At 33.1% G+C, this 11,857-nt stretch overlaps 1 protein-coding gene across 1 annotated transcript; it reads right to left on the reverse strand.

Moving 5' to 3' along the window:
- Positions 1-848: 848 nt before the first annotated feature.
- On the reverse strand, positions 849-11,097 carry LOC128224570 (uncharacterized). Its single transcript, XM_052934463.1, has 7 exons — positions 10,780-11,097; positions 10,241-10,420; positions 8,159-8,282; positions 6,949-7,075; positions 5,699-5,888; positions 4,281-4,455; positions 849-2,741 (listed from the first exon to the last, which is right to left on the reverse strand). The coding sequence occupies exons 3-7, from the start codon at positions 8,211-8,213 to the stop codon at positions 2,380-2,382; spliced, it is 909 nt and encodes a 302-aa protein (XP_052790423.1). The 5' UTR covers positions 8,214-8,282; positions 10,241-10,420; positions 10,780-11,097; the 3' UTR covers positions 849-2,379.
- Between the last annotated feature and the right edge of the window lie 760 nt (positions 11,098-11,857).

An 11,857-nucleotide genomic window follows, 5' to 3' on the forward strand; every position in this document is an offset into this window, starting at 1 on the left:
TTTCAGCATTTCAAAATACACAAAATTCAGCTTTTTTATTTTTTCAAACAAATTTCTCATTATAAAAAGTTTCAATGTATATTACTCAAAATCTGTCTTAAAGTAAATTAAAGCTTGGAAAATGCCCTGCATTATTTGAATACGATTTGTGAACTCATCCATGTTCGCATTATATATATAAAACAAACCTAAGCTGACTAAAAATATCCATGTGTCAGTATTGAAACTGCCCATTTCGCCCCCTCACAAAACACTAACTGTACATTGCTATGGACCGATTTAGAGCGAGCCTTTTTTGCTGTTTCCCACAGCAATTTTGTACTTTTTTATACTTGTGAAGGTCTGCGGAGTTATGATATTCGCTCCATGTACATATGTTTTAATGTGTTTTCAAATAGAAGTCCAATAACGTGCACTCTGGACAAGATATCCACTCATTCATTATAAATGGTCAACCCTTAATCGCGTCAAACATATTCATAAGACCAAAGTTATTATTAACCGCAGACATAATACAAATTTTTATTTTCTTCTAATGAAAACTAGCAACGTCTCTTTTTCAATGAGTTTTAAGACGTACGTGAAATACTATCAGGTTAACTTTAATGTTGTCAAACCAAAATGTTTGTTAAAAAGTGGGAATATTTCAGATGCTAAACAGTGCTGGACAAACAACAACACTGCTATATCGCTTTTCATAGTCTTGTCGAAGGTTTTGTTTCAATTTCCTTTTTTTTTGTTTCGATTGTTATGACCTATTTTCTCCGCCTATTCAACAAACATCGTTACGAACGATATCACCTGCAACTAACTATACTACACCTGTATCAAATGTAAACAAACAACGATTTTTCGAAGGGTCTTTATTTTAGAAAGCACTGACTACATATTAGACTACAGCAATCAAACATCATTTAAAACATTGTTAAAAGGTAATATTGTATAATTGTATGCATAACAAACCGTAAATGGCTTCAAATTCAAATGTTATCAAAATAGGCTAAATATGTTGAAAATAAACTTGCTTCGTACCGCAACAGTATTTTGTACATTCATTAAGATGGTAATAAAACAAATTCTTGACAGACTATATTAAACATATATCTTTTTTTCGAAATGGACATTCAATATGTCTTAGTAGCGCATAATGTATTTGCGCCTTTTCTGACAGAACTCTAGTTCCAATCGATATAAATAAATGGGTTGTGCTTGCAAATAAAATATATGAAACTAATTGCAGTACAAGTTGCAAGATCTACAAATATACAAAATCAAACAATTAAGTAACTACAACACATACAAAATAATCATTTTAGATGCAGCATGTGGAACACACATTACGGTATCCGATGTATAAGAAGATGCATTCTAGATGGCGGGAAAGGAGCAATTAGAATTATATACCACACATAATATTTACAACAGTATTATTTGGCCTTGAATGATTGCTAATTATTTCAGCTAAAGTCAGTTAAAATAATGAATAAAAGACAAAAATGCTGTAACGTTGTCTATAAGTAATAGATGACATGTAGTAAATTCTTAATGGATAAGAAAGGGCGGAGTGAGCGTTGTCAGGTTATCTAATTGACTTTGAACCCTAACTCATCGACTGATACATTGACAGCACATAAACTGATGCAGGGTGTGTGTTTCGGATGAGTGGCAGTAGGAGGACCTTTAAACACCCGCGAAAGGTAAAATTCTGAATGATTAAGCCTAGTTCGTAATGATTGCCTATATATCTGCAATTTCATTGGCTTAAAATGTAAGTTGTATTCTAGTTCATGCATTGTACATATAAGAAATCAGAAAGCAATACCTGCAATAATGATACAAACATTAAATAGGGTCATTAGGCATTAATATGTAACACCTATGTAAATGACAGGCTTATTTATACATCGGATAACTTATGACAAATACAGTCCAAATCACACGATTACGTTTCACGGTATAATCCGTCATACATTCAAATACATAAGCAAAAGCAATAAATGTATCTATTTCTTAAAATGTTTAAAAGATGTGGTCTTCGATGTTGTTGTTTTTAAATCATAGTCGATAAAAAGAGAAAGGAGGAGAGTATTTTGTTGATAGTGTTTTTCAAACGCATCAATACAGCATATTCACTAAAATGTGTTTTCATATAATATACATATATGCAAAAGCTTTTCTTAATTGTCATTAAGATAATTGTTCACCTTAATTAAAAAAAAATGACGTATATCAATTTGAACGTTAATTCTTTATAAAGACTGATGACCACCTTCATATGCTTATTAAAAATGTCCTAGTTTTTTCATGATAGTTAGCGACCCGATAGGATACTACATGTGCATGTTGAACTGGTGGATACAATCTAACGAATCGAACCTTTTAGCAAATGTTGACACCAGGTCGGTTGCCAAGGTAGGAGAGGAAATATGTATACGGACCACGGTTAGCTGACATCGGATCGTTGATCAGATTTCCACTGCTATCGGTATTGACGACCGCTGTTCCGCCTGGCTTATGCGACCACTTCAAATTAGAATCCATTCGGTAAAAGTGGAAGTCTTCAAAACAACCGTTTGGATCAGTGGAACCGGGTTGAGAAGGCCAAATAACCAGGGCAATAGCTCCAGTGTTCTCTGCCTGGCTCGGCGGATTTCCGTCTTGGCGTTGCTTCAAAGAGTCCTTTAAGCACCCGTCCAGAACCTCTTTTGCTACATTTAATACTGGACCACCATGACAATGCCCTAAAAATATTAAGATACACAATGAGATATGTTTTGTTCCATGGATTAACCGCACCAATTTTTTAGAAAAACTATTATTTGGACAAATATAAAGAAATGTACGACAGCATCAATAGTTTGATCGCAAGCCAGATTTCGTTCGCTGTGACAAAAAGCTTTTTTGTATCAAAGGGAAGTTACCGATGATAGGTGTTTTATATTTCAACCAGGTCAGCATTTGTGTAAATTATCAATCAATGCAATCAAAATGTCGGCTTCTGGTAAAGACGTGTTTGCTGAAATTGTGTTTTCTCACGGAAAAGGAAAGTATTTTGTATTTAATTGGGAAATGTATGCCATGATGATAAAATCACAAGTTCCCGCTTCACAAGATATATACTATTTTTACTCAAAATACTATTATCTGATTCAAGTCATAATACACATGACACGAGTCTGACCTGATGACGTCGATGATATACTCATCCAGGAATATAATTTATTGTTTGGCTGGTCTGCAAGTTACTTTTGTACAGACGTTTAAACTTTGATCAATGGATTCATGCTAAAAGTGAAACAAGATTATGTACAAAGCAAATTAAAATAAACAGCATATTAATCAATATGAACAAATTTGAACAGGTATCACGTTATATTTAATTAAGGTAAAAGTTTAAACATAACAAATGTAGATGTAAAGTGGATTGAAACAGTTATCTAAGTATTTGAGCTTGTTTGAAAGTATTCAGATTCGCTGGTATACGAGTCGCGTTCTAGATGATGAGTGAAGACCACGCTTTGGAGTTGACATTTGACGTGAATTAGAGTATAAATGGTGGGGTACATCAGTTTAATAATGTTTCAATTGTTTTAGTGAGAAAGTGTCACAAGATCAGACAGTTTAAAAAGTTAATCAAAATATTCTTATAACATAGAATTCATGTTAGAACATTATCTTTTGTTTGTAGTTGCTTTGTACGAAAACAAATGTTTTAGAATTCATCTTCAAGAAAACATAGGATAACAATTTCCCTGCTTAACGGTATGGTCATTTAATTAATCTTTACCTATTGTTTCAAAGGTGAGCTACTCTGTTTTCTTAGAAGGAAGTAACATTTTTTGTTCAAAGTAGTGCTTCAAGTTGTTTTGCCGATCCTCCATATTTAAAAAAAAACAATATCGAAGAGTAACTAAATATGGTTTGTGGATCCAATGTTTAGTTTTAACTTCTTTTTTTCAGTGATTTTGAAACATGATATTAAACGTTAAACTAATCAACCTCGCTGTCACGAAGTTTCGCCAGTGTGGTCATGCGTTGTTGGGGAAACCGGAGAGCAAAGAAAAAACCCACTTGTCCGGCTTGGTGACCAGGAAGCTAACTCACAGGAATTAGTGAGGAATGCAACTCGGGACGCCTCGGCGAGAAGCGGGTGAATAAACCCCCGCGCTAACCTGACAACTGATCAAATCCCCCTCTCTCGTCATGTCAAATATTGAATGTATGTAAAAGCGTATATATATAATAATAATAATAATTAAAAAAAGCGTATTATGCCTTACCTGGTTGTGCAAATGAATTCGTTTTTATATTTGTCGAGTAATTGTAGCAGTTGTTTTTCTGAAGAGTAGTGAAATCGTTGTTCCACGATCCAGGATCGTAGTTCGGAAGCCTGTACTCTCCAGGATAAGTTACTTTCCCAGCTTGTGCGGTTCTATCCAGGATGATTTGGGGTCCCTACAAAAGTAAACATTGTCACAAAGCAAAGCCCGTGAAGATCGACTATCTAAATGATATTCGTTTATACTAAATCTGTAAGTTTAATATGTAAACAGCTATTGTTATTTGAATAATCATTTTTCGGCGTTAAAAATGATTCTAAGTATCGGATAATGCATAGCGTTAAGGTAATAACTCCACACAATCCAACGATAACATGCATTTAAAAACAAAATTATACCACAATCTGCCGATGATTCATATTTGATTAAAGACATGCAATGTTTCATTGAACATTTCCTACGAGTTTTGTTTTGTTCATATATTTCCTTCCAATTGAATTATTTGACATTGTTCCGCCGCTGGTCACTCATTTTAAAGAGCATTTAGTAATAGTTTTTTCTTTCGTGTTACAGTACATCATGTCGGATTACAAAGCAGTACCCCGAATACCGATATCATAAATCGACACCAGTTTGAAACACGTACATGAAAAAGCTGTTGGAGAGGTTAAACCCACTTGCAAAATGTATCTAACATTTATACTTGTCGGCGCGCTAATACCTCATAAATTGCTTTCCTTGTGCTATCGTACATAAAATTCTAACGTGTACAATGAACATATTCCTGGATGACGTAGTACACGAACCGTACACGAAGTATTTCGCAACCTCTGTAGTGTCTTAGCTGTATATGTCTTAACCTGCATAAAGGTATTGAACGCTTCAATGATTAAGATAATCCGAGCGTACAAGAACAAAACAGATATATATATATATATTTGAGATTTAAACAAATATTTATGTCAGCAGGGTCTCTCTTTATTACAAATTGTATACATTCTGAAAAATACGTCTTTGTTATTATAACAGTACGCACAGAATAGATCAAAAGTATTAACATGGCACTAAAGGAGGGGTTTCGGAGCATCTCTTGTGTATATGGGTTTATTTTTTTCACACAATGCTCACTATGTGCTTATTATAGAAGTTAAGCACGACATGTACGATATCAGGAAAAAGAAATTGTTGTGTGAATCAATGAGCATAAGATACAAACATAATTTTAAAATCTCACAAACAACGTTCAAATTTAACTGTAATTTTACATGTATGTACAAGTAGACATACACATAGCGTTTTTCAACCTTTGTATTGATATGGCTAAGACTGTACCAATGTCAACGCACCATCTTATGCGGAAATAATTGACACAAATTAGTTAACATTCTCCCTGTTGACTTTTACTGTTGATCACTTACTGCCTCAATGCACTTTTTTACGTGAGCAATCACATCTTTGCTAACGTCGGTGAACATCTGCAAGAGACTCCGCTCCAGCTCAGGGATGTTGCCCTTTCCAACAGTCAATCTGCTGGTCTCCAAGGTTGCCCCTTTTGGCGATGTTCGTTTGTGGACAATAATTCCCCTGTATCCGAGCGTGCTTGCCAAGCTGTAAACGTAAAAGTAGACACTAAACAAGAATAATGAAGGGCATGAAAAAATAATTTTCGGTATCATCGGTATGTTCGACATTTCCAACGGTAAACTAAACACTCGTTATTTAAACATACACTGACATCGTTTAATGTTGATATACAAGAATTGCAACTTAAGAAGAAATGCCAACGTGGCATGCAAAACTTCCAAAACTCAAATTAGTTTTTAATGGCTACGATACATGAACATTTGCTAAATGTGTACTTTGTAAATATATTCTGAAGTTTACGAGTAGGATTTCGTTAAGACGTTACAAACAGACTATTGAAGTACACTACTTTAATGGTATTGTGATTAAAAACGAAAGTAGAATCAATGAAAGGTGTTTGTTTGTATACAATGCCAAATAAAAAGCCTCAATTACAATTGTAGTGGAACCTGTTTTTCTTACTTGAAAGGAACATTACATTTTGTTGTCAAGCCTCAAAGTGAGTGTGGTGGTAACTTCCCTCGGCTACATCTTGGGCTGTTATGAGTCACTCGGGCCAAATATTACGCAACGGTCCGGCTCCACCATGTTTTAACATCCAAATATCAATTTATCTACTGTTTTTCTAACGTTTAGTTTCAAAATACGTCTCAATAGACTGTTTGCACAACGAAATTCGCTAGTTGGGAATACATGTTGCTAATTGCCAAATGCTAAATCGTATTTCCTGTGACAGTTATGCCATCTGTTAATTACTACTTCAAAATGATAAAATGCCAATTGTTTATTTTGTGTTTGTTTGTAATTCACTGCAGGCAATAAAACCTTATAGGACGTTTTAACATGCTTACACAATAAGTTGTACCTTACAAAATATGCAAACTATCCATGGTTTAAAACATCATACCAAGTATGTTCCTTAAAGAACAAGGACGAATATAGCAATTGACAAATACAAACTGCTAAATTAGCACTCATAATAGGCAAAAAGCAATTGGAAATTTAGAGTTCTATTTATTATCGCTATATGGACAGATTTATTCCTGGGTTAACCCTGCTGCATTGACAAGAGGCTAGAACAAACCTTGTTGATTGAAAGGATTTATGATCAGCAAACATCTTCATAAAGTGTTCTTTACGTTCATGGACGACGACGGTCGGGTTTGGCCGCCCAGAAAACATATCCAGTTCGATCACATATGTTGATGTCTCTAGTTATAACAAACAAACGAGGGAACTTTATTATTTTATAAATTATGTAAAATATTTAACGTAGCAAATTATACTCAAAAACTATGTTGGTCAAGCCTTTATCTATAAAACTTGATAATTTCTTAGAAAACATTGGTGCGTGATGAAAACGTTTTCTTTTTAATTTTGGAGTGTACATACACACAGGCTAAAATATTTACTGTTTAATTAGACATTAGGTAATTAAACAAAGAAATCAAATATTAATGTAAATTTATTTTAAAACACATCAATGAAGTGTTTTGTCTGATATTTATGACGATGATGAAAACATTAAACACATTAAGATGTTGGTAAATTGAGAAAAAAGGATGGCCAACATAATGAACAGCTAAAACATCTTTAATGACTGTATGCATGTATGTAAGTATGTCTTTGCTGCGAAAAAACGACGAGAATATATATTGCTAGATTTAAACACCGATATGGATAAAGAATTTGGTGTCAAAAATACATACCAAAGGCAGATTACTCTGACGGTTTTATACAATGGTTTGTACGAATACTGAATTATTGAGTGTATGGCGGGTATATATTGAGGGGCTTAAACAATATTTAAAAGTTTGCAGATTCTCAAGGCTGACCGCAGCATATATCTATAAAATCTTTTTTCCAACGTTAAGATAATCATTAAAATGGATATATTTATTATGATAAGATAACGTAATTACGTATTGTTTGAAACATCAGTAAAACATGTCAGTTGTTTTTATTCTACAATAATTTCATGATACGGCACTAGGGACAACCATGCATTAAGAATGACATCCCTCGCGCCCCCTCCAAGCGCCCGCCTCCATCCCTAAATTTGTCAAAAACAAACTGTTCATGTTAATATGGTACAACAATATCCATAAATTATATCTATATGCACTATGGTAGACTAAACGAACCACACTCGCCTGTTACTAGGATTTAAGTTGCATCCCAAGGTCGCCCAATCTAACTTCAACTCTTTTATCTGCACACCCGTGAATTTAACACGTTACATTACTATTATAAAACATGATGGGTATGAACCAAATTAATCAAATAAAACTCACGAAGTTGGTCCACTATGACCTTGTCCAGCGACGGAGAAGTTGTCTGTGATGCCATAGTGTCTCTTGGGATATCCTATTTTCTGTTACTCTACTGCGCAGTTGTTATCGTTTTCTTTTGTTATTCCTTTAATAAAGTATTGGTATTCTAAACAGGTATTGTTGAAGGTGATTTAATAAACAAGTTGACAATCAAACAGCAATCCCAAACTAGCAAAGAAACTGCTAATATAGGGTGATATGACTAGATAGGGCAGGGAAGTATGCTATTGTTATGTTTGTTCCAAATGAAGATATATCAGTACACACAGTATTGCTATTGTTTATCAAATGCAGATTTATCAATACACAGATTATTGCTATTGTTTATCAAATGCATATGCACAGCGTATTGTCATTGTTTATCAAATGCATATATATCAATACACAGATATTTGCTATTGTTTATCAAATTCAGATATATCAATACCCAGAGTATTGCTATTGTTTATAAAATGCGGATTTATCGATACACACATTTCTGCCAATTTAAGTTGTTGTTTTTTTTTCGATTATATTTAAACGTAGTTTTATAACTAAACTGAGGTGAACGTTTTCAAACGAATGTGTATATAATTGCATAGGTTTCATTTTTTTTATAAATTTTAAGTCAGTCAGGGACAATGTAGTTAATTAAGATCATAATTTAAAATGGATTTATTAAATATAAGGTTGTTTTGTATATTATGCCAGAAATATACAGATACTAGAATTAATAATATTACAATGAAAACAACAGGGACAAGCCCAGTAGTCCAACAATTACAAATAAACCCTGTTTAGGGTAACAAAGCAAGGACCTAATCAACAATACATATTTTATTATATTGATATTGTGTTGTTCCTCCTAGTTAGTCAATCATACATATAGCCGGACTAAATAAACCATTGTAAAATAAATCTTTACCAAATTTTCTCATGTAGATATATCATTACACGGAGTATTGCTATTGCTTATCAAATGCAGATATATCAATGCACAGATTATTGCCATTGTTCATCAAATGTATTTATATCAATACACAGATTATTGCTATTGTTTATCAAATGTAGATATATCAATACACAGATTATTGCTATTGTTTATGAAATGCAGATATATCAATGCACAGCTTATTGCCATTGTTTATCAAATGCATATATATCAATACACATATTTTTGCTTTTGTTTATATCAATAAACAAATTTCTGCTGTTTAATGGGTTTTCTTTCAATTATATTTAAACGTAGTTTTTATAACAAACGGAGGTGATCGTTTTCAAACGAATATGTATATAACTGCAAAGGTTTCAACTATTTATCAACTTGAAGTAAATGAAGGAAAATGTAATAAATTAAGGTCATATTCTAAAATGGATTTATTAAAAATAAGGTCGTATTGTATATAATGCCAGAAATATATAAAAACTAGAATTAATATTACAATGAAAACTACAGGGACAACCCAAGAACAAATAAAAGTAAACCCTGTTTAGGGTAACAAAGCAAGGACCTAAACAACAATGAACTAGATACACAAACATGATACCACTGCATTGACAAACACAAACAAAATGATGGGTTTACCGTCTTGGAACGGTCAGTGAAACAATAGTTCATCGCAACCGAGTGATCTGGTGGCTAAACTAGTTATCATGGATATAACCAAACTTTTACAAACGTTTATCAGTTATTATTTTATTAAACATTTCAACAATATAAGCCTCATTTGAGCACGAATTTACTCGAAAACTATGAAAAATACAATAACATATAAACTGATAAATTAATTTCAAGATACCTACATGACATGTAAACGGACGGATCAAGCCGGAGCAAAATCAAATATTACAATAAGATATAAGGTTTAAAATATGTCTCCATTTATTTATATAATGAAAGTATGATTGACTAACTTGGAGGAGCAACACAATGTCAATATAATAAAACAATATATATAATGCCGGAGCTTGGTATTTAGACGGTTGTCTTAACAGCTAAGCTATATAACCATTGTAAAATAAAATTATACCAAGTACCCAAAAAGCAGTATTAAAGTATCTTACCGTAACCTCCTGCAGATCCAAATCTCTAAGTGAACCGCAAGTCCAATTCTGTGCTCAGCATATGTACCGTATGTCCTTTTATTCTTTTCGGGAGCGTATTTTCTTTCAAACGTTTTCATCATATTTCGCGTTTTTACTGTCTGGATAGTTGTTTTAAATCAGCACACGTGGTAACATTTTCTGCATTAAAACATGCAATTTCAGGTTTCAAAGCTTACTAAATTACTGTAATTAATATCATTATTGTACAATAGATATTAAATTCCCTGCTACACAATACTATCGGCTGCTCATTTTTGTAATTATTGCAAAATATGCTTTTATGCCTAATTCCAATTTCAAACTATACTAACTACTAATAATACGTTAAAAGAAGCACGGTATCTTTATTTCATGTTCTATATATATTTTGTTCGTTTAAAGGTTCACACCCTAGATGACGGTTTATGCTAAACATGGAATAAATTTGGCATTGTTTAAAAAGCAATAGTGTTTCATTGTTTCTGCTTTCTTATTTAAACAAATTAAATATTACTCACTTTTGCCCAAGATGCCTATCCGTGCAATATTATTCCGTATAAGTAATGTAACGTTCTGTATTTTTTATGATTTTTCAAAGAACTACTGACCAGACATTATGTATTCTACATTTAAATGGGCAAGACCCTAATGTTATACTTTTGAATCCGTGAAGACGGACCACTCACAAGCTTTGCAATAGCATAGATCATTAAACACTTTAAATTTGCACTGAATTTACTATTCCGGTACATTGAACAAAGTAAATAAGAATGAACGCAATTTGAAACTTAAACAGACGCGTGCTGATTACATGCAAGCTGTGTTAAGTTTCTTTTGATCCCGGTGATTGAAATGACGGTGATTTACGTTTAATTAAGTGAGGTTAGATATCTTGTGGAGCGTAGTATGCAGCAAAAACGTTACCCTGGTTAGAATTTAAACTACCGCTCTTTTACATGTGCCAGCTTATATGCACTGTTACGCGCGACATCCGTATATTTTTATTTTTAGGTATTTTTGTCCCTTAGAAAAATGTGTCTGTGTTGATATTGGCTTTCATTTGCCTGTATTTCATTTTTTTTTACATGACTTAAGGTGCAAAAGGTCTATCAAAGGTATATCAAATGTCTTTGTTCGGTATTTCAAAAGTATATCTCATGCTATCCTAAGCATAACAAAAAATCCAAATTGTATGGATATAATGTTTTGAGTAAGAACTATGGTTTTATAACACATACGATTACAGTGGTTTTAGCTGTATTGGCAATTTTATCATTTTGCATTCTTCAGGGGATAGCATTCAGTGTACTGCGTAGTTATCATCCCAAATATGAAGAATTTATTATAAATGATTGTAATTCATAATAATTTCATCAACGAAAATTGTAAAACCTAGCCGTTTGTTTTCGAAATAGTTTTCAGTAAGGTTAAGGTAGTTCGCGTAGAGTTTTGTTTCCGCAAGTAGTATGCATAACCAGCATAACGTTCAATGAATGATAAACATAGCAACTTTTGTATTCATTCCAAAAGCGTTAACTTTTTATATTACTTCATGCGCAAAACATACTCGATAGCGCCACCACTACTCGACAGCGC

This window comes from Mya arenaria, chromosome 17, assembly GCF_026914265.1.
Source record: "Mya arenaria isolate MELC-2E11 chromosome 17, ASM2691426v1".
NCBI lineage: Eukaryota > Metazoa > Mollusca > Bivalvia > Myida > Myidae > Mya > Mya arenaria.

Bases quoted from the DNA above. Each gene is read 5' to 3' on its own strand.
- LOC128224570 (XM_052934463.1), bottom strand. From the start codon at position 8,213: ATGGCATCACAGACAACTTCTCCGTCGCTGGACAAGGTCATAGTGGAC. The intron at 4,456-5,698 runs GTAAGTGATCAA...TTACTTTTGTAG, and splicing joins TAAAAAAGTGCATTGAGGCA to GGACCCCAAATCATCCTGGA. The intron at 2,742-4,280 runs GTAAGGCATAAT...TAATATTTTTAG, and splicing joins GAATTCATTTGCACAACCAG to GGCATTGTCATGGTGGTCCA.